We start from the raw sequence: 23,202 nt of genomic DNA, 5'->3' as shown, positions 1-23,202 counted from the left end.
GAGCAGAGGACGTGGAGCTTGGAACCCAGGCATTTGGGGGCCCCGGGTGTCTGTTACACTTAGAAAGACAGAGTCTCCAGTTCCAGTGTTGATTAACATTTTTATTTCATAGCATTTTTGATCAGAGTATTTGAATCATGAACCCTCTGCTCACAAGTCCTGGAGTTTCTTTTCACATGAACCTCTCCCTCCCACAGGAGGGCACCCTACCGACCCAGATGGGCTGAGACTACGTACTGGCTGCTCTCCCCTGAAGGAGATGGGGCTTGGCCTCTAGTTCAGGGGCCTCTGTGGCTCCCAGGGAGACACCCTGACTCAGTGGTGCTGAGTGAGAACTGGGTGCTCCTCAGGGAGCCTAGGTCCCTAGGGTGTAGGATGGGGAAGTGGGACCTCGCTGGTTTTTCCTGTTGCTGGGTTGCCCAGGCCAAGAAGCTCCCTGAGCGCCTTGCCCCATGCTGTGCAGGCGTGGGGCTTCGGGCTGTCTCTGGGGAAACTAGGAGCGATGGCGTCCACTGCGACCTTCCTCACTCTGGCCACGGGGTGGTGGGAATGTCTCAGTTTCCCCATCCCTGGAAGGGGACGGCAATATGCTGTCTGCTAGAGACATTTTACTGTGGACTTCTATAAGGCCCAATTTATCCTTTGACTTTTCTTTCTGAAAAATATGACCTTTGGGAATTAAACATGCTTACTATTGGAGCAGGATGGGGACCAACTGCTGGGACCAGAAAAACAAGAGCTGACTCATCCACAGAGGCCCCCAAGGTCCGATGCAGGCGCGTCCTGGCTGCAGGGCCATGGGTCACCTGTGAAAGGACTGGGCCCAGAATTGGGCGACCTCAGACTTGTGCCGAGCTGAATGAGATGAAAGAGGAGAGCTCTAAAGTTTCAGGGTTCAGCTGTCACAGGGGTTCTCAAACTCCCCTGGTGTGCTCGGGAGCCCCAGAGACCAGCCTTGCAGTCCCCATGTCCTCAGGAAGTCATCTGTCCCTCTCTCTGTCCCAGGGATTGGGAGTAATCCCTGCCTGTTGGGTAACCGCAGGGGTAACAGCAAAACAGCTGGTGCAGAGCAGGCACCAGCCAAGCAGAGCCCACCCAAGGTGGGAACAGCTTCAACATCTGGCCTGGAACTTTCTGGCCCCAAAGTCTCTGTAGGCAAAGTGGTCCTGAGAGCCAAGATGGTCTCTCCAGAGAGACTTGAAGTAGTCCGTGGGGAAGAAAGTTAGCTGTGCCCATGGGGGTGAACACAGCTTCCCATCCCAAGTGTACAAGACAAACGCCATCCCAGCCTTGCTATGCGGCTAAACTGGTCTCTCTGGTACCCTAAGTACAGGACAGGTTACAGAGAGGGGCTTGATGAGGCAGCAGATCTGGGAGAGAATAGGCCTTGAACGGCAAGAGAGAGAAAGACAAAGTGTCCTAAACAAGAGCTCGCGGGTCTGGGTGGACACTGGAGATTTCCACGCTTGCTGCGGTGGATTGGATCACAGAAAGGAATTGTTTGACCATCCTTAGGGTCCTGGCAGCAAGTGTGGCGCTGCTGGATACCTGCCCCACCCAAAGGGAATCCCCCGGGGCATGCGCGTGTCAGAGGCTGTGAAGCGTGTTGTTCGGCAAGGTGGGTGGCGGTGCTGTGACATTGGCTGCGTGGACGTCGGCCCAGTGGGGACTGGCCCAGTCTGGGAAGGTGCCCAGCTGGAAGATACTCTGCGCCCAGGTGTTCATGGCCACGCTGAGCAGCAGGACGCCCATCACGTTCATCAGGAGGCCGGTTCGTACCTGCAACAGAGCTCAGACTGAGCGGGCTCGGCTCAGGCCCGGCACCCATGGGGAAACCGAGGCTCAGAGGCAGGAGATCACTCTCTGGAAAGCCAACAGCCGGGGAGGGATGGACCAGGCCGCAAGCCCAGGTGGGCCAGTGGGCAAGGCCTTTCCATCTTCACACTGCCGAGGCCGCCCCTCGGGGAGCTGCAGGTGTCCCTGCTCCCTGTAGGGCTTCTGGGTGACACCAGCCCCACCCCACGCAGTTCTCACAGCGCCACATCATTTAACTACAAAAGCAATCGCCTGAAGGCCGTTGTCCATCTCCCTTTTAGGGAAGAGGAAAATGAGGCCCAGAGAAACTGTTTTGCCCAAGGTCAACACCTGAAATTAATCACTTAGCACCCTCCACTACATATACGCATGTGGGCATGTGCAATGTATGTACACACATACACATATACAGCACACACAGGTACACGCACACACACACACCCTCTGCAGGTCCAGTCAAGGCTATACTTGTCTATCAGGAAGAATTTTCTTCTGGAAATGTTACCTCTGCGAGTAGCTGGAAAGCACTCGCCCCTTTGCTCCCTCCCCCGGTTGGTCTCCTGCACTGTTCAGGCCTCCTTGGGCTAAAATTCCTGTTTTCCTCTTTGGGCTTTCTGGTGGCTTTCACTTAGCAAAATCTCCAGGCTTGGCTCCGGGGTGAGGAAGACTCCCCATCTAGAGCTCTCTCGAGCCTGCCCTGAAAAAGTCTCCCCTCTAGTCTACTATCTAGAATATATAAAGAATTCAAAAAAAAAATCAGGCCCCCAAACATAAAGACCCGATTCAAAAATGGGCATCTGAACGAACAGTCATTTCTCAGACAAAGAAGTAAAAGCAGCAAGTAAATATATGAAAAAAATGTTCCACATCACTGGTTATTCAAGAGATGAAGATGAAAACAACACTGAGATTCCACCTCACCCCAGAAAGAATGGCTGCCATCAAGAAATCAACCAATTAAAAATGCTGGCAGGGGTGTGGGAGAAAGGAACCTTCCTTCATTGTTGGTAGGAGTGCAGACTGGTGCAACCACTGTGGAAATCAATATGGAGATACCTCAAAGAACTAGGATTAGAGGCTCCATTTGACCCAGCTATCCCTCTGCTGGGTATCTATCTTCCCAAAAGAATTAAAAGAATCATACCACAGTATGCTCACCCATGTTTATAGTGGCACAGTTTGTAATAGCTAAAATTTGGAAACAGCCCAATTGCCCATCCACTGGAGACTGGATAAAGAAGATGTGGTTTTTCCATAGAATGGAGTACTACTCAGCCATAACAAATGAGAAACTAGAGACATTCATAGCTAAGTGGACACACATTGAGGCCATACTCTTAAGTGAAATTAATAAGTCACACGTGCGTAAATACTGAATAGTTTCTCTGGTGTGAAAAACTAAAAGTGTTAATAAGAATCAAAATGTAGAACTGATATTGTGTAATAGGAAGAAAAGGTCTACAACAGTAGAGGAAATGGGAGGGGTAGGGAAAGTTAAAAGGGGAAAGAAAAAATATGTGAAAAGGAAAAACATGGAAACAGTGTCTTCGTGAACAGGGAAGGGTGGAGGGGCTGAAGGGAGGGCTGGGGAGTGGGGAAAAATAAGAACCAAGATAAGTTATGTAAAGGTGCAAGATCCCAGTGATGAATGGAACTGTACGGATACCTGAAATGTACCAATAAACTTTATAAAGATAAAAAAACTCCCCTGGTGCCCTCACGCCTTAGTCTTCTCACTGCCTTCCCATGGTCCTACCTTCACAAGGAGAGAAAAGCTTGGTACCTTTCAGGCAACTGCTATCAGGGAAAACCTAACCTTTTAAAAATTTTCTTTGCATGTCCTATGGGTTTTCCATGTACGCGTGCACCAGGAACTTTTGTTTTTAAATTTCTTATTTAAGTTTTATAAAACAGGTGAAGTTGACTTAGTAAACTTGTTGAGTAAACACGACGGTTCACAGGAAGGGCACACGTCCCGAAGGCAGGAGGCCCCAACATGAGGTCACATGTGCTGCGCTGTGCCACCCTGTTCCAGAGGGCCTGAAAGCCCTTGGCACGTTGGGGGAGATAAGAGCCCAGGCTGAGGTCTGGGAGCCTGGCTCTAATTCCTGCTGGGCCCACAGGTTACTCTCGGGGGCAAGCCCCGCAGGTGGCCACGATTGGCCGCCCGTGGAGGCCCCTCAGCGCCTTCTCCACCTCCTGCAGCGTACTCTCTCATCTCTCGCTGTCTCTTTGCTCTCCAACTCGTAAATCTGTCCCCCCTGCCCTAACAACCCCCCACTGGGCAGCCAAAGCATCCCCGACAGGCGGAAGTTAAAGCACACCCTGCTGACGGCCCCAGCAGGGCCTCCCACTGGGGCTTGAACAGTTCCCAGGTCCGTGCCCTGCACTCTGTCCTCCTCCACACCCCCAGGGCTGCAGCCCCATCCCTCTCCCACTCGACCACAGTCCCAGCACACACAGCTGCTCCCCACCCCAGTCCTCTGCTTCCAAAGCTGGCTGCTTCCTGCCTCACTTCTTGGCTCATGTGTCCCCTTCTGGGAAAGACTGTCCCTGCCCACCCCACCTGAGCTGACCCTCATCATCCTCTTCCTCTCCCCATGCTCCATGTTTTATTTTCTCCCTAGTACTGAGCAGTACTGAAATCTAAACCATTATAAAAACCCTCTCAGCTTGTCTACTTTCTGTCTCATCTGTAACAAGCCAGCTCTGCTCCCCCTGGTGGCCAGAGCGTGCGCTGCTTGCTGCAAAAACTGCAAGGAATGGTCAGGGGCCATCGCTGTCTCCCGTGTATCTTCCGCCTCTCCTCACTCTTGCTCACTCTTTCGCCATTCACCTTGCTGGGGTCTTGTGCCTGGTTAGGAAGATGGCACTTCTGGGCTGTTGTCAGCTGAGGACACTGGAGAGGGAAGCGGCTGCAGGGGCAGGAGGAGGGAAGGAGGAGTCGTCTCGGCAGGGAGCTGGGTCTCCTGAAAGCCGGCGGGGTCTCCCACTGCCACAGCCCTCAGCTTCCATCCGCCTCACTCCCTGACTGGCTGGGCAGTGAGATCTGCTCCTAAATCTCTAAATCCCCGGGTGCATCTGCTTCTTCTGCCTCCTAAAGATTCTGGGCATGGAGCCTTGGCAAACAGGCAGGAAAACAGAGCAGCGCCGAGAGAGAGAGAGAGAGAGAGAGAGAGAGAGAGAGAGAGAGAGAGAGAGAGAGAGAGAGGGGAATCCCTTGTCCCTCAAGGCAACCATGGAAAGTCGTTACGAGGCAGTATTTCCAGGAACAGTCTAAGTGTGGGAATCATCCCAGTGTTTGCTATCATTTAAGTTTCCAGCCCACTCAGAATGACCTGCTCAGGGGCTGCGGTGGGTTGGGGAGGTTAGGGTCCTGTTGGAGCCTCCGCCTTCCCAGGCCGCTGGTAGAAATGCCCAGACTCACCATGTCTCTGACCAGCAAGTCCCCAGAAGCGAAGGCGATGGAGTTGGGGGGCGTGGAGACCGGCAGCATGAAGGCGTAGGAGCAGCCGACTGTGCCCGGGATCATCAGGTACAGCGGGTGCACCCTCAGGCGGATGGCCTGGCCAGGCAGTGGGGACAAGACACAGATAGAGGGATCACAGAGAGAGAGAGTCAGAGACAATTGGAACAACAGGGACATAAGGACAGAGATTGGCAGAGTGGCAGAAAGCAATAGACATACGAGAGGAGAGAGGGAAAGAAACAGATGCACAGCCAGAGATCCAGACAGAAGCCACCAGCAGAGACCCGGGCAGAGAGACGGAGAGACATTCCAAAGGTCAGTGACGCTGCGGAACCACACAGGCTTCGTTAGGGACAGGCTGGGGCGAATTACTCAGAGCCTTCCTTCCCAAGTGCGCATGTTTCAGAATCGCCCAGCGCATCCCTGAAAGCCCTGATGGGTGGCCCCAACTCCCCAGGACTAGCCGATCCGATCCATCCCGTAGGTCTCAGAGGGACCTACGACTTTGCATTTCCCACAAGTTCCCCGGGGGACGCTGCATGTGGGGACACCCAGGGCCACACACTGAGAGCCATGACTCAGCATGAAGCTCCCCCACCTGGTCCTTCCTCAGCCAGACCATCCCAGCGGCTGCCTCTGGGCGCCTCCTGTGGGTGCTGGCTGGATTTCAGACAGGAGCACTCAGGCCAGCATCCCCGCAAAGCATTTCCCCACTTCCAAACCCAGGCAGCCAGTGTGCCTCCGGGCTGGTCTCAGGCAGTGGCCACCAATTCTCCACTCTCCCAAGCGCTACGTTCACCTGCAGTTCATGCCGATCATCTCTAGTGTTTTACTTAAGACAGAACATTTTGGGCCCCTCCAGGGAGTTTGTACAACCCAAAGCATAAGGCTCCCGTATCACCCCTTGTGTGTACGTGTCTGGATTTGGATGGGAAGCAAAATGAGAAGACTGTGTCTTTCACGAGTGTCTTTTGTAGACAATGTTGCCCTTCCCTACAGCTGTGGGAGAGTAAATTGGGGAGCCATGTGGGGGCGTAATTTGCTCACACCTTACAGCATTTAAAGGCACGTACTCTTTAATCTAGGACACTGTTGTAGGAATTTCTCTAGATTTAGTCAAGGAGGCATAGCCCAGGTAGGGTCAAGACAGGATTGTTAGATAGCAGTCTGGAAATACCTGTATGTCTACTACTAGGAGATTGCTTAAATAAATCTGCAGCTGTCCAATTATAATGGAATGTTTGCCAGTCATTGAAAAAGTATACAGCATGTCTCTGCATTGCAAACCAATGCACACAATAAGCAAACCAAAGCCCACAAAAAGGGGATGCAGATTAGTGAGCTGCTGCGTTGCTAACTGCTTGCCAAGCATATGGACTCGCAACAGTGGTTTAATTTGATGAGGTTGGGGTTATATTAAGAATCATATGGGGGCCAGGGGTGTAGCTCAGGGGCACCACACCTGCCTGGCAAGCACAAGGTCCTGAGTTTGATATCCGGTACCAGAAAAAAATAAATTAACTAAGAAATAAAAATAAAGTATATGGTTAGTCTTCTTTAATTTGTTTGAATAGAAACCTGCATGGATAGTTTTCCTAATGTTAATCCTTTGGAAAATTCCCAGTACAAAACCTACCCAATTGTGATGTATGGGCCTCTCGTTTTGCTGCAGTGTCTGTGTCTTCCGCTTCGTGGAAGACTATATCGCTTCTCCTCCTTTGCTCTGGATGTGGTGTCAGATTTGCAGATCCCACACAAGGGTTGTATGGCTTTCTGAGCCAGTAAAGAGGGTTCTCCCTGATGAGACATCCTGGGCCGGTGGTGTTTAGAGCAGGGGTTCTCAACTGGCTGTGACTTGTCCCCCCAAGGAACACCTGGCAGCGTCTGCAGACGTTTCGGGTGGTCACGATCTAGAGCACTCTCTGAGCCATATCGTCAACAATGCTGAGCAACCCCTCCACTCGGGGGGTTATTTGTCTACCCATGCTTTCTGTTTAATCCAAATTTGGTAACTTCTGTCTTCCGGAAACTCTCCGGGTCACCATGGGTGAACGAGGGAATGTGTTGCGCTTTGAAAATACTCTGTTTATGCATTTCTAGGTGAAAAATGTCCCTGTTGCTTAAGAAATGGCACTGCGGTTCTGACACTTTCATGCACTTGAGAAGGCAGCAATGAAAGGTGGCAACTACAGCCCCTGAGGATGCGCCCACACGGAGGGGTCCCCACCCCCAGCAGGACCCTCACCAGCTCTGCGAGGACAGGCAGGAAGATGATGATGGTGGCCGTGTTGCTGGCAAACTCCGTGAAGAAGGCGATGACGACGGTGATGAGCAGCACCGCCAGCACGGGGGGCACGTTCTCCAGCGGGTGCAGCTGCCCCCCGATCCACACCGAGAGCCCTGATTCCTGCGGGGCAGGGGCAGCCGTCACACAGCGCCGAGCCAGGGAGAGGACGGTGCCTACCAACAAGGACAGTACTACCCTTCCCAGGTGGGGACCCGAAGCGGCACCCAAGGCCACCCCTGTGAGCCAGCAGCCTCCCCCTCCTCGAATTCCCCCCCCTGCTCTACAGGCAGGGGCTGGAAACCTGGGCCCTGATAATCCACTCGTTAGAATCAGAAGCTCCGTTTCCCTTTGGTCCTGGCACCCTGAAGCTCCCGCTCTGGTGGGAAAGGGGACAGAGATGCTTCATAGTAAATCTTATTCCTCCAATGGTGTTTATTATTTCACCAGATAGTAGTGCAAAAATGGTCACTATTTTATAACATTAATATGCACAAAACATTGTTTATGCAAAATCCCTATGTATCATATATAAAATACAGCATGTATCATATATATATCAAGTGCAACACAGTCAGTGTGTTACCAAATTAATGTGATCACAATGCTAATCATGCAAACATTAACATAAACATTTTTATTTGCTTTTTTTGGGGGGGGTACTGGGGATCGAACTCAGGTCCTTGAGCTTTTGAGGCAGGCGGTGGCACCACTGAGCTAAATCCCCGGCCCTTAACATCAACATTGTGTTACCACTCCTTGTTGCAGACTTGCCAGGCTCTACTGCACTCCCTGCTGGGTCCTCCTAACCATCCTGTCCTTGTTTTGGTGAGGAGCAGAAGGTTGTGCAACTTGCCCTGGTCCCCAGAGTGGTAACTGAGCTGCTCCTCTGACTCTGCACAGTGCCCAAGTGCTGGGCATCTCCCTCCTGACTCACTGGGCTGTCACATTGCCTCTCTCTCTCCCTTATTTTTTTCTAGTACTTGCTGCTGGAGCCCAGGCCCTCATGCATGCTAAGCAAATGTTCTACTCCTGAGCTACAACCCCAACTACTTTTAAAATTTTTGTTTTGAGACAAGGTCTCACTGATTTGCCCAGCCTGGGCTCAAACTTGCCGGCTGTCTCCATCCCCAGCCTCCCAAGTAGCTGGGATCACAGGTCTGCCCCTCTCCGTTGCCAAGCCACTTTGCCTCCTAATGAAGAGCAATGTCCAGAGGCGACATTGAAGCCCTCTAGGTCAGGGACAGGATGAAAAACCAGGCAGGGAGGCACAGGGTGGGCTCGCTCGACTCCACTCGCAGCAAATCTGCAGGATAACTGGGGTCCTCTCTCTGCTGCCGTCTCCAGGAATCACCCTAGTTACCAGTACGTACTGTGCAATACCCCACCGCAGCCCCCCTGCCATCAAATGTATCCCTGAATAATCCAGATCCAGCACATCTTCCAGACCAAAAAGCCATCAAATCATTCTCGATGCTGCCGCCTGGTGGGGCCATGCGGCAAGACCGCAATAAAGCTGCAAGGGCAGGTTCTAAAGTTCGTCTCACAAAAAACGACAGAGCTTCTAGGGGCAGTGATGCACGCCTGTAAACCCAACACTCTGGAAGGCTGAGACAGGTGTGTCACAAGTTCGAGCCCAGCCTGGGCAACGTAGCATAACTTAGAGAGAAAATAAAAATTTAAAAAGGTTGGGAATGCAGCTTACTGTTAAGGCCCTGAGTTCAGTCCTCAGTACTGGAAAACAACAAGAAGAAAGGACAATGAGCTGTAGGCTTAGGAACTGAGCAAGGGCAGAGTCAGATTAGTCTCTTAACACCGATAATCAAATGTGTTTCTACCACAGGCCTACAGTCCTTTAACCAACCCAGTACCCGCTGGCATCAACATAACCTGAGTCACCAAAGAAACGGCATCCATGTTTCTTTTATGGGTAATAGAACATTTTTCAGAACTTAAAATTTCATAGTGAATTCTAGAATAAGCTATATGATTTTTGCATAAATAAGATAATGCATTCTCCCTTACAATTTGACTTAAAAATGGCCTTCAAGGCACAAATTATAAATGCTTAGAACTATTTGCCCTAGAAAAGTCCTGGTGGGTTGATGGCGTTTGTCGTTTGCCTGCCCTGTTGGGCAGCCCGGCACAGGCCTCCCCCGGCTGGGGATACTACAAAGAAGAAATGGAGACACTGGCTCTTTCCGTGGGCCACGGCTGTGGCACAGAGGCCAGCGGCAGGCTGTGCAGTTAAACGGACAGGGGCTGCCGAAGGGAATGCTAATGACTTGGGTGAGTGGGATGCCAAGCGCTGCCCTGGAGCTGGGCCTCTTAGTGCCGGGCTTCTGGCCGATGTCCCACATCCACTGGGGTCCTGGCTCGGCTTCCTCGCAGGGAGGAAGTCTGACAGCTTCGTGAGGGAGGAAAGCCCCCAGGTGCCTGTGGTTCTGCTGGGACCCTAAGGGGACTTCCCAGATCCCTTAGGAATCAGAAGCTCAGTTTCCTTGGAAACACAGTCCCCCCACAGGTTCCCAGGGATACCAGGGACCGGCAGTAGAGCCAGAGGGTGAGAAGGGAAGGCTCTGGAGTCCAGCTTCATGTGCACCCCAGCTTACTCCCTTCCAGCTGCCTTCCTGGGCAAGAAACTTGACCTCTCTGGGCTGTCATTCTTTTGTTTGTAAAGCCAGGATAATAATGCGTGTGCCAGAGGGACACTGTCTGGAGAAAAGGAAGTGATCAGTAAAGCATTTAGAAAAGGGGCCAGGCACCTGGTCGATGCCCCCACACGCACGAGCTGTGCTTCTTGGGGGCATCAAGTCATGACAGAAGAGGTGGAACTCAGAAGTCACCCAAGGTGGTGGCTGTCAGACTGTGTTCCCCACGGACCCCAAAGGTGACCCAGAGGACCTGAGACCACCATGTAGGATGGAGGGAGAGAGCCCAGGCTGCCTCCATGATGCCTCCTTTTCCCTCCTTTCCTGATCTCTTGTCTCTGTAAGGGATCCCCCTTACAGAGAAGTTATAGAAGTTATCCCTTACGGTTCAATGATCAAAATCAGAATCCCCTGGGGGTCCTTGATGATCTCCTAAAAGGCTCATGAAACAGTGGCCTTACTGGCTGTATGCAACTCTATGTAATAATTCTTAGGCAGAAAGACCAGCAGACTGGATTAAAGGAAGGGAGAAAAGCAAAAGTTTCATGCACAGGTGTGAACATTTAAACCCTGGCAGCGGCTGGCAAGATGCATGGTCTCAGGCAAGTTATTTAACCTCTCTGTTCCTGGAGTTCTTTAAGTGATTGTGATAAGGTTTAAATAAGTACATGTAAAAATGGTCCCAGTACACAGTAAGCATAATATAAAACTTGTCGTTTATGTAATGTAACAAACACTTAAATTAGTGCTTACTTAGTGCTGGGCACTCTTCTAAGTACAGTGAAACCTTGGATTACAAGTAACTTGTTCTGTGAGAGCTCTGTAAGACTAGCAAAGGCTTCTACCCAATGGTTCTTCTCTCTCCCCAGGATGGTGGGCAATCATCACAGCAAGAAGTTATGGAGGGGATCTTGTCTGCAGAGGAGGAGGAGAAAAAGGCAGAGGAATCCCTCCCTTCAAATGAGACTAGGGAGATGTGTAAAAGGTGGGCAGAGTGCAAAATTCTGCAGAAAGGCTCCACCCAAATAAGGCTGTAGCCGTGTGAGGGATGAATCTGTTTCACAACACAGTGCCACATTTCCACGAAATATTCTAAAGGAGGCAAGAGCAAGTGTCACTGGCAGGGTTCCTTGTTAAAACTACAGGAAAAAGGAAGGAAAACAATTCCACTGAGCCAACAGGCAGTAGCGATTCCCTTAGTGAGTGAAAGTCCTCCTTTCTCATTTTCCTCACACCAGCCAGGCAGGTTTTTGAAGGTAAGTGCAGGTTAATTTGTTTATTTTTCTTTACATTTTGTATTTTTTTGTTACTCTGTAGTATGCTACAGTATTGCAATCATTTCTGTATGACTGTTTTTGGACTGTGGAAACAAATCATCTGAGTTTCCATTTTTTCTCATGGGGAAATTCACTTTGCTATACAAGTGCTTTGTATGACAAGCGTGTTTCCAGAACGAATTATGCTTGCAAACCAAGGTCTCACTGGACTTTGTTAAAATTAGCTTATTTGATTTTCACAACAACCCTGTGAAGTAGATAATACAATTATCCCTGTTTTACGGTTGAAGAAACTGAGGTGCAAAAAAGCTAAGTGATTTGCCAAAATGAGAGAAATGATTTGTCCTAATGACTTTGAGCTCAGAATCTGGATTTTATAAGAATAATGACAATAGTAATAAAGGTGACTGTGATTTCCAGCAGAAAGCAAGAGGCATTTTTATGTGCCTGTAGGGTTTACCACGGTGGCTTTTAATATCAAGCTCCTATAATTTCAAAATATTTGAAGTTGTTCATTGTAGTAATTTTTTAATATATGAAGGCAACAGAATGAGACCAAACTTTCATCCCCGGATGGCAGCATATTCACAGCAGGGACAGCGACAGGGCAGGGCGCTCCTGGCTCTCTTCCAGGTGCTCTCCCTCCATTGTCTTGTTGGTTTCAAACTACCCCATGGTACAGGTTATATCCACAAATACTTCTTGAGCACCATGTAGTACCCGGACACCACGGCTCTCCTGATGCCTGGGCCCATGGTGGGTGGACAGGACGGATGCAGTCCCTGTCCTTATGAAGCTTGCCTTCTCCAAGGAGAGACCACCCATAAACACACAGATGGATATGGTGTAAAGGAAATAGCAGCGTGGTGAGAGGGAGAGGGGCTGGAGGTGGGCACTACTCCAGACGGTGGTCAGGGAGCCCATCTCTGAGGTGCTGAGGACTGAAGAGTGAGGACTTGGAGATCTCAGGGAGAATATTTGACATAAAAAGGCAAAGGTCCTGGGGTGCAAACACTATGGCTGAGTGAGGAATGGTAAGGGCCAGTGGAGTAGAGGGGAGTAAAGAAGTGGAAGAGACAGGTACCAATGTAAGGGCGGTAGGCAGGGGCCAAGTTGTGTGAGGCCCTCTGAGCAGACCCAGGAAGGCTTTGGCTGCTAGAATTCCAGGTAAGCTCCAGGGAATGCTTCTAGCACTGGGAAGCCCGCGCAGCCAGACCCCGACTCTGGCCCGGACCTCCAAGCCTCTGGAGGCCTGCTGTGGCCCAACAAAGGCCCTGGACAGGCTCCCGGGACCCGGGTATCCCATAAACATTCTGGGCACTGCAAGGCTAGGCTCTGGCCACCCTCAGATGGGATGGTACTGGCAGAGGCTGGGGAAAGGGGCAGCTGCCACACAAAGGCCAGTTGAGCAGAAATCCCATTGGCTGCCAGGGCTGGTCACAGAGCCACACTAGGCTCTGGGTACATGTTGTGGCCCTGCTACCCAGCCCCCAGGCCAGCCCATGCCTCTTACATGTACCCCTCGCTGAGCTCAGAGAGGCCTCTGAGTAGCAGGGTCAGCTCTTCCAGCCCCTGGCCTCAGGGCCAGGCTGGGTTTGGAACATCTCCCTCTCAGGTGTGTGGGGAGGTCTGCGGGAGACGCCTTTTGGAAGCATATTGGGCGGGCCTGGAAAAGGCAAGCGCAGTGTGCCATTGCTCCTCTCTCCTGGGGCCCATGGGTCACCCTGAGGGCCCAGGTGGTACCTCATTCCCCTTTCTCCACAGCACTGGCGCTGAGCGTGGGCCTACAGGTGGCAGCTGTGATCGTCCCACTGTGGCAGAGAGGAGACTGGCTTTGCCCATAGGGCCTGTGCCATCCCTGTTCCTGTCCTGGAGCTGTAGTCCCCAGGGTTCCTCACACTTACCTCACAGCCTTTGGCCATGGCAAAGCCCCCTCCCAAGAGAAGGATGATGTTCCAGGGCACCGACTCCTGAGCCTTCTGCCAGGTCAGCAGGGGCTTGGTCTCCACATTGGGAGCTGGGCAGAGAGAGGGAGGGAGAGAGAGAGAGGAGACCCAGTCAGCACCTGCTTAGGCACGTGGCCAGAGGAAGGGGCCATGAGCCCTGTGGTCTAAGTTTTGTGAGGATGCACAGGGGTCCCAAGTAAGCCAAGGTCTGGCTCTACAGCCAGCTTTTGGAACATTAGAGAGAAACCCCGGAAGCATCATTCAAATTACAATTTTCATGGCTCCCACAGATTCAGAATGCTCTGGAACCAGGCTCTCTTGCAAGGCATTGTTTCAATCTCCCAATAGCTTTTCTGGCTGCTATTTTTAATCCTCACTCACAAGAGAAAAGGACTTTATATTGGAAGTTTTTCAGAGAAGGGGAAAAAGGAAGGCAATTCCAAAAAATAGAAACTAAGTTCCTTCAGCCATAAATGTTCAATATAATGGCGTGGAACTTCCTCAGATACGACAGTTATGTTGCAGTGGTTAGAAGTGGGGAGGGGTGTGGACAACAGCAAACTTCCTGTGTCCAGGGCTGCTGAGCAGACAGTTCAGCCTTTGAAGCCCACACCTACCATCTGGTGGGCAGCTTCCCTGTCATTGCACAGTGGAGCGAGCTGGGAATGATACAAAGGCCACGGGCTCAGGAACGCTCTAGGAAACCTCTATTTATGAAAGCAGGGTTACATCCCTTCCCTGGTTGGAGCATGGCCTGGAAACAGGCCCTCAGGGGCTTTCCTTAGCCCACAGGGCACAGGGACAGGGCCTGGAGGATCCCTGTGAACACGCCCGAGGCGATGATGGATCTGTCTCTGGAAGGGATGTTTCTGCTTAGCTGACGGCTGCTGCGCCCCCAGCATCTGGAACAGTGGGTGGCAAGAGTCACTCCACGGTTATGTGTCAAGTAACATCTATGATGGGCTTAGCCCAGTGCATGGTGCAGAGCAGACCCAAAACAGGACCTTTTCTCTGCAGGCTTTGTCCGGGGAGGCGGGACAGTCTCGCCCCTTCCTGCTGGCTCTCTACTTCCCAGGACACTTCCTGGTCAAGTAACCCCTGACATTTCGTTTCTCCTTTTCAGCTTTACCCAAATTTACCTCAGTGGTTTACCTGAAACAAGATGCTATAATCAGGACATAAAGATAGTAAAACCTTCCCTGGCAAGTTAGCAGAGGGCCCGCTGTATGCAGCCCATGGGTGTGTGTATATATGTGGGGCAGGTGTGCACCATCTGGGGACTCGGGGGCCAAATGCAACCTTCAGTGCAGCTCAGAAGTGGAAAGGGCGACTGTAGAGGGCAAGTGGCCCAGCTCTCGGCCTGTAGGTGATTTTAAAAATATATATTTTGTTAAAAAGTAAAGTCTGAGCAAGTAGTGACTTGTCCCATGTACCAGGTAACAATGGGACAGGGGAAGGGAGGAGCCCTGACCGCAGGTGTCGGGCAATGCAGACTCACTGGCCAGTGCTCCTCACACTGCCTGCTGCATACCAAGCACTCACTGAGCATCAGCCGTCACTGTCCCTGTCATTCCCACCCAGCATACTCCAGCCACTGTTTCCGGAAGTGCATCCCCAGCCCGGTGAACTTCCTGCTTCTGTCCCAACTCTACAGCAGCTGGCATCTACAGCAGTGGCTAAAGGCACAGGCTTTGAATTCCGCTTGAATCCTAGCTTGGCTGTTCTCCAACTGTGTGACGCGGGCCGGGGACTCCCTGAGCCTCTGTTTCCTCATTTGCAACACTGGGTAGCAGCCCGCCCTTGGAGACTTGGACATGGTTCCATGTACCCAAAGGCTCAGCCCGGGGCCTGGCCCACAGCAAGCCCTGCTCCTTCATTTGTTTTTTAGTTTTGTGTTTTTTAGCCTTTTATTTGTTATTAATCAAGAGCAGCACCTCCCCCTAGGAGGAAAAGAAACAAACAACCAAAACAAACAAACAACAACAACAACAACAACAAAGGCAGAGAAAACCCCAGAAGTGACATAGAAGCAAATATTTACTTTGCACAATAGGTAATGCAGTGTGTCCTAAGTATGACTGAAAGAAATACGCATCTGCAGGTCAGAGAGAAGGGGAGCATACCAACACATTTAAAAAGCTTAAAAAACTGCAAAACTAAATCACATCAGATAATGCAGAATAGCATAGATGGGATTGTATCACTGTGCATTTTAAGTAGCTAACATGCAGATAGAGCATTTCTGTGGAATTAGTTTGGCTCCTGTTCAGTCCCCAGCAACATCAATACTAAATCTCTCACACAGTTGAATAAGTAAGGAATTAACGTATTTCCAGGTTCACTTAATGGTTGATTTCTTATATGGAAAAAAAAATAGTCTGATTACTCCGCACACAAATGATTTCACTGAAAGACACGAGGAACTGTATACACCCACGGTATGCAAATTTAATTGAAGAGCTTAAAAACAAAAAACAAAAACCTTAAATAATAAAAGATTCCTTTCTGCACTATTTCTTCATATTTTCACACTACAGGCAGATTTTTAAAACAAACTTTTTTTCACATGCTTGCAGTACATAATGATTGCATCCCCTGTGTGGCGTCGTTTGGCAAATATACACTGAGTGCCAACCATGTGCCCGGCTCTCCCTGGGCTCTGGGGCCACGGAAGGGCCGCACAGAGACAAGCCCCTCCCCGGGCAGCCGACTCTCCAGCAGGGCAGGCAGGTAAGAAACAAATACACGATGCTAGGACGTTCCATGTGCTGTGATAAAATGGGATGCAGCAACAGAGAGTGACAGAAGGCTGCTTTTCCAGGTGCTGCACTCCGAGAAGGCTTCTGTGGGCGGGGCACTGGGACGGAGGCCTGAGGGAAGCAACAGAGTGAACCGCGAGGACGTGCGCGGGAAGAGCCGGCGGCCGAGAGGAAGGGGGAGTTAATGCCGGCATCTCCATCCCCATGAGCGGTGCGGCAACCACAGCGCACGTGGGGCCCTCGTAGGCCACGGATCGATGGACGCTTGATGAGTGACCACCAAGGGGAGCAATCCAAGGGCAGCCCAGGCCACAGAAGAATGGAAGATGCTGGGGTGGGCTTAAAGGAAAATTGGGGTGACCTCGTTTCTACATCCTGCCTCAGGGTAGCCAGTGCTCTCTCCATGGAAACCGGCTATTTGGTTGCTCTGTAAGGCTCCACAGTGTCCCCTGAGCCAAGTAGGCAATCCTCAGTGGCGCTCACAGAGCCCTCCTCCCTCTCAGCCAGGCGTGGGCCTCAGGGGCGGTGACACGCTGAGACTTACGCATCCGACTGAGCACGCAGGGCTTTTAGTGCAAATGCTTTTTGCGACACAAGTCGGCATTGCAATTTAAATTGTCAACATTTAAAATCAGGGAGATTTCATACAGAAATACGGATCTTCACTTTTCTTGAAAAATCAGCAGATTAGACCACCTGAGTTCCTTTTTCCCACATGGTGACAAACAGTGGAAACTGAGTAATGTCTGCTCCTGTAAGTGGACACCGGTGGGGCCAGCACACGGAGGGCCTTGCCACTTTGTATCACCTGCTGCTGCTTCCGTGCTGCAGGAAGTGCTCTCCGTTACAAAGATGTGACAGAAAGACAGGTGTGACGGGTGTTTGGTGAGATACATTTCCCCGCACCCTGCTGCAGGTAAACGTCGCCTCCATAAGCAAGTCCTGATCTATAAAACTACTGAGTACCAGAGGCGGAAGGCACCGAAGGATTCCCTCCCTGCCTTGCTAAAGTGGGAAAGCCAGGCTGAGGGGAAGAGAAACTTGGTGGTCAGCAGGCAACTGAGTAGCAGAGCTGCCGTACCAGGCGTCTACATCACTGTGCCTGCTCTGGACACTGGGCTTCCCTGCAGGGGACAGAGTCATGGACAGGCACCTGAGTGATGGCATCCAGACCACATGAGGCCAGGACCCATGAGACTGTGAGGAGGCCTCTGGAGACGATCTGTTCACCTGAGAACAAGCTGGACCAAGCAGACTGTGGCTGTCAGGTGCATCAACAGGAGATAGAGACCACGGGGGAAGAGGAGAGATCACTAGAGGACACAGCTCGGACAGGCAGGGGGACCATGGGCTGCAGGAGGGGCAGGAGTGGGCTGAGGCTCTGCACCCAGGAAACAACAGGAGGAAGAGGATGTAGCAGAAGTCCTGGGGAGTTGGCAGTGGGAGAAAGAGGATCGGCGAAGAGGGAGACACGGAAGCTATGGAAAAGCAGGAACTAACGTGAAGCAGAAGCCACACATGCGCACAAAGATAGGCACCGGGAGCAGAGCCAGCTGCAAGGCAGACGGGGCAGCACAGCAAGGGAGGTGCCGAGTCCCCAGCCCCACACAGCTGCTTAGGGAGCCCTGGAGCGCCTCGTCTCCTGTGGACACTGACGTTTGAATGCCATGCAGCGTTCTTGTCAGGGAATATTTTTCAACTGTTTGAAAATGTGAAAATCACTCTTAGCTCAAAGGTTGTATGAAAGCAGACATCTCTGGCTCCAGCCCAGGGATTACAGTTGCTAATACCCGTACTGTACTGTCAGCTTGGGCAGCCCGAGGTCCCCAGATAAGGCAACCATTCAGACAGTGCAAGGGGAGATGCAGGACCACGTGTTGGTACTGTGGGACTCCAAGCCATTGACCCCTACATGCCTTGCCACCATCCACACTGAGCCCAACCAGGCCCCAGCCTTGACCCTCTTACCTTGGAAGTCAAGCCACCACTTGAGAGAAGGCCTTTGGGACGGGAAGAAGAACAAGATGGTGACAATGGTCATGCCTGTGACAGCATCAGAAACAAACCTACAATGAGAGGGCCCCAAATCACGTGACCCTGGGCTTCTCAGCAGGCTGTGGTTTGGCAGATTGCAAAGGAGGATTCGTGGAGGGAACTGGGCCCCTGGGACAGGGATGACGGGAAGCGGGAAGGCTCTATGCTGTCCTCCCTGGAGCCTCACAGGGACACAACCACCCACAGAATCAAAGCCCTTACCCACAGTTCCCTGGGGTGTTTAGACCTGCTTGAGCCAAACAAATACTTATCTTCCTAATTCAAGTCCTAGGAGGAGGGACTTGACCGAAGGGAGAAAAATCTGAGAGCCACAGAATATTGGAGACTATGAAATCCCTACAGTCACCCTAACAGGGACTCCTGTGGGAGCCCTGTATGTATTTGACCAGCTAATGCTTGACTTTCTCCTGCCGTAGGGAGCTTACCACACAGATGCAGCCAGTTACACCAGTGATCCACCCAGCCTCACAGCTCCTCCTAACCTAACTGCCACCTTTCCAGCATCCATAATGTGTCTTTTGGAGGAGTTTGGTAGACCTGAGGTGCTCAGAGCAAGCATCTTCCGTTTTAGACAGAGATTCAGAGGGTCAGAGAGCAGAAGCAACTTGTTCAAAGCCAAACCATGGTTTGTGGAGGAGATGGGCCTTGAACCCAGGGTTTTCTGGCTCCAAGTTCAATGAAACTCAAAGTCCTTTGCTAACAAATCCTTTTCAGTTTGTACATTTGGCAAGAGGAGCCTTCAGATAGCTAAGACATTGAAAAAGAGGGTCAATGTCAGCATAGTCAGAGAATTATATGTTAAAATGTAAATGGGAAGCCACTAATCTGCTAACAGCCTGTCCAGACTGAGGGAGGAAGGTGAGACTGTGAGAGTATTCGGGAGACACGTACCCCAGCAGGGGAAGAAATGGCTTTCACTTAAAAGTTACTTTCAAGCTGGTAACTTGTTTCAAATTTTTACATGTGAATCTTCTCTGGTCTATTGAGACTTCTGGACACAGATTATGTAGAAGGATGTCACTGTTTAGAACTAGACTATACCCCAAAGGCTCATATAGTCAGAGGGGGGCCTTTGGAAGGTGACTGGGTAACGAGGGGACTTATACTCATCAGTGGATTGAGCCCCTGCAGAGTTCGGAGCCGGATACTAGTTTAGCCGGAGTCTGAGCTGGAGACCGGTCGCTGTGAGTGTGGCCGGGATGGGCCTGTCTCTCTCCCTCCCTGGCTCCTCCCCCTGCTCTGCTTCCGGGCTACCCTGAAGCAAGCAGCTCTCCTTCCTCCAGTCCCTTCCACAACGCCTTTCCTGCCTTGGAGCGGGCCAACTACAGATGAAATCCTCCAAAAACCGTGAGTCAACATAAACCTCTACTCCTTTAAGTTAAAGGTGTCGGGTATTTCATCCCAGTGATGGAAAATGACTATGACAAAGGACGCTCATTATCAAAAAGAGTAGAACAAAATAGAAGTTTTTAAAAAGTATCCGTTTTAAGAAGCTGTCTCATCCAAATTACAAAATAGCCTGTCTCTATTTTTAAAAAGACAAATCTTTTTAATGACACTCTTTATGTCACAACAGAAATGCAATTAGGAATTGTAAATTTTTAGGAAACCAAGGTTTTATTTGTACTATTGGGTAGAGTCTAATAAGGTATTTGTTAAATAAATCAAAGTGCTCCCACCCTATAGAACATAATGAGGTATTTAAAAAGAATGCAGTAAATGCAAAATAGCAAGTTGCCCATGAACATGTCTTTCCAATCTTTTGTCACATTTACACATGTATGTGTTCGTGTGATCATATATGTGTGCGTGTGTCTGAATGTTACACACCAAGCTGTTCATCACAGTTGGCCTGGGGAATAGGACAGAGAGTAAAGGACAACTAGCATTTAGTTTTTCAATGCTATATTGTTTGAATTTTTATGAGTATCCACAATTTTTTTGTGGTACTAGAGATTGAACCTAGGACCTTTGCACTGAGCTACACCTCCAGCCCTTTATTTTGTATTTTATATTTCGAGACAGGGTCTAGCAAAGTTGTCCAAATTGGGCTCAAGCTTTCAGTCTTCCTGCCTCAGCCTCCTAGAGTGCTGGGATTAAAGGCACATGCCACAACACACAGCTGATTCTGCATAACTTTTATAATTAAAAACAAGCTGATCACAAATAACACATTTAACTGTAATCATATTTCTGTTAAAATATTTTAATGAGGTTCTCTTTAGCTGTCATGTTTTATTAAAATGAAATTAACATGTAATAAAATGTATACAGGACAGTATACATTTGTCCAAACTCTGGGAATTGTACCTGGCAATGTAATCAAAATGAAAAAGTGTTCCAAGACAGGCATTTTTTTAAAGTCAGAAAAGGTGTATATCAGAACTGGAGACTGAGATCCTAGGTGACTATCCCTTTCTTTGTATTGTTGGAAAGCTCGTAATAGCCATTTTTTCTCAGTCTGAAAAAGATGAAGTACCTACATTCTGGAAAAATAAAATAACAGTGATAGCATAAGAGCCACTTTTTTGGAACTGTAATTGTGTTTTCCTTATCACAACCTTCAGCCAAGCTGAGCTTTCATCGCTCCCTTCATGAGTGAGGGCCCCAAGTTCAGACAATGAGGTCCCTAGTGCTTCATGGTCTAACACGGTTGCTGCTGACCCTGTGTGGCCAGTGGGCATGTGACACCTGGCAAAAGCCAACTGAGAGGTGAGTCTACAGCTTGGGGTCCTCCTACAGTACCGACTGCTTCTCTAAGATCTCTTTCTTCCACCCAGCTACTAAGTATTGGGGTTCCTCAGAATCTCCTCCACTCTTCCCAGCAAAGCCCATTGATCCCCATGCTTTAAGTCCTAAATTTACATAATGACTCCCAGATTCGTAGCTACAACCTAAACACCTCCTCCGAGTTCCAGTCTTGTATGCCCAACTACCTACTGAGGCATGTGAAGAACAGAGTGGACTTGAGCAGTTTAAACCAAGTCCAAAATGGAATTGCTGAAAAGCCACCCAGCCCTTGAGGGATGTTCTCCAACTCACCACCATCCATGCAGGCACCCTACAGCCAATCCAGTGCAAGCTCCTCCACATCTAACTGAAATAGACGTTATGGCTTAAGTATGAAGTGTTCCATAAAGACTCGTGGATTGAGGGCATTAACCAAGTAGTGATTAACCCACTGATGATTTCTTGATAGTTAACTGGTGTGTCAACTTGAATAAGAAACACCCAACTGATTGGCTTAGCACTGTTCTGGGTGTGGCCGAATGGATTACTGAAGATAGAAGAGACACCCCGAGTGTGGGTGGCACCAGCCAGCAGGCTTGTAGCCTGAACGGAATGAAAGGGGGGCAGAAGAAGGAAGTCTTGCTTCTCTTCTTTAGAGGAGCCCCAGCCTTCGCCCTCACCGTGGAGATCCATCTCCTGGCTTCTAGCGCAGAATCCAGCCTTGCAGCACAGACTCTTCAGCCTTCCAGTGGAGAACCTTCCGCCTCCTGATATAGGCTTGCAAGGGACTCTCTTGTGAGCTCTGAGCCTTTAGTTTTGGACTGGACCCTTCAGAAATCCAGCGTGCAAACAGCCCTTTTGCATTCCTCCATGCTTTGCTCTGCAGGGGTGTGTGTGTGTGTGTGTGTGTGTGTGTGTGTGTGTGTGTGTGTGTCTTATATTAAAATCTGTGAACACTGACTGATACAGATTTTGGCCCTGGGAGTGCTGTTAGAGAGACAGAACTGTAATGATGAAATTCTTTAATGGCTTTAGTGGTTCCTTCTTATTGGTTGGCCTTCTTATTGGATGAGCCCTAAAGATGCCAGGGTCTCTCTTTCTGATGATGGAAGTATGGAGGAGTCCATGGTATGAACTGTTTAAAGTAACATGTGACATAGATCCATTTGATTATCCTGATTTACCACTTGTGAGATGCAAGGACTCCATATATTATACTTTGGAATGCTTTTGGCAGGGTGGAAAATATAACATTTCTGGCTGATTGTTTTTAGCATCTTGGACAAAATAATGAAGGAAAATAATGAGTTCAAAACATGCATAGAAAACCAAGTCTTCTATCTATGAGGACAAATTAATGAAAGAAAATAAGGAGCTCAAACATCCAAATTCTCAGCTCCAGACACATAGGATGAATCTAACAGTTTCCAGATGTGTCCTGAAAAAGAATCTTGTCTCCTTCAGCCACTGGGCTGAGATCGCTGAAACCCAGACACAGTCCCTCCTAATTCAATTGGCTGAAACGCAGCATAAGTTTAATGCTCAGCCTTGAAGAGTATCTGAAGTAAAGGAGAGAGCACTGATTGGAAAAGAATGGATCCTGTAAGCTGGGACAAAGATGCCTGGGAGGATCCTGGTGAGGTTGGGGACACGGAGCACCTCCACTCTAATGAGATTATTTAGCCAGAGGAAGAGACTTCACTACACGCAGTGGTGGAGGCATTACCAGCCCTGTGATGTTGGCCTCTCGCCTGACACCCGAGGAAACTAATCCCGCATTGACCAAGCATGATAATGCTGGCACTCCTCAGTAGCCACCCTCACTACCCACTTTTGCCTCTAGGCCTATAACCAGGCTCAAATCTCAGAAGGCTCCTCTGTACCTCTGTGAGGTACGCAGTGTGACCTGTGATGAGGCCCACTGTACTTCCAAAGAACTTCTTGAGTTTCTAACTCATAAGCAGAGGCAAGTGTGGGAGTGGATTTTAAGGGTGTGGGATAGCGGTGGCAAAAAATACACCTGAATCAGGCCGAATTTGTCGATATGGGCCCGTTAAGCAGAGATTCTGAGTTTAACATTGCAGCTCACGGAGTACTAAAAAAGGTGTGAATAGGGGCCAGGGATTTAGCTCAGTGGTTCTGCTGCCTGCCTTGCAAGCGCAAGGTCTCAAGTTCATTCCCTGGTACCAAAAAAAAAAAAAAAAAAAAAAAAAAAC

At 49.9% G+C, this 23,202-nt stretch overlaps 1 protein-coding gene and 1 long non-coding RNA gene across 10 annotated transcripts in view; one reads left to right on the top strand and one right to left on the bottom strand.

Annotated features, from left to right (window-relative positions):
• Window positions 1-407: 407 nt before the first annotated feature.
• Window positions 408-23,202, bottom strand: part of Slc13a3 (solute carrier family 13 member 3) — a 69,369-nt gene continuing 46,574 nt past the window's right edge. For 6 of the 9 annotated variants that reach the window (XM_010626236.2, XM_010626228.2, XM_010626233.1 and 3 more), the window contains 5 exons: window positions 18,170-18,267; window positions 13,401-13,513; window positions 7,530-7,691; window positions 5,243-5,380; window positions 408-1,779 (listed from right to left, as the gene is read on the bottom strand). In XM_010626236.2, the coding sequence (XP_010624538.1) occupies window positions 1,588-1,779; window positions 5,243-5,380; window positions 7,530-7,691; window positions 13,401-13,513; window positions 18,170-18,267 (703 nt within the window). In that variant the 3' untranslated portion in view covers window positions 408-1,587. Of the gene's footprint in view, window positions 1,780-4,651; window positions 4,731-5,242; window positions 5,381-6,802; window positions 7,169-7,529; window positions 7,692-13,400; window positions 13,514-18,169; window positions 18,268-23,202 lie in introns of those variants that run through there. The other 3 variants (XM_010626234.3, XM_010626235.2, XM_010626229.3) reach the window with 3 other exon arrangements.
• On the top strand, window positions 5,321-7,648 carry LOC117287228. Its single transcript, XR_004518445.1, has 2 exons — window positions 5,321-5,599; window positions 7,385-7,648. It is a non-coding gene; the product is annotated as an uncharacterized LOC117287228 (long non-coding RNA).

The sequence above is a fragment of the Fukomys damarensis genome, unplaced genomic scaffold, assembly GCF_012274545.1.
Source record: "Fukomys damarensis isolate Sample0158 unplaced genomic scaffold, DMR_v1.0_HiC HiC_scaffold_22, whole genome shotgun sequence".
Taxonomy (NCBI): Eukaryota; Metazoa; Chordata; class Mammalia; order Rodentia; family Bathyergidae; genus Fukomys; species Fukomys damarensis.
This window is presented reverse-complemented; position numbering and strand designations above follow the sequence as displayed.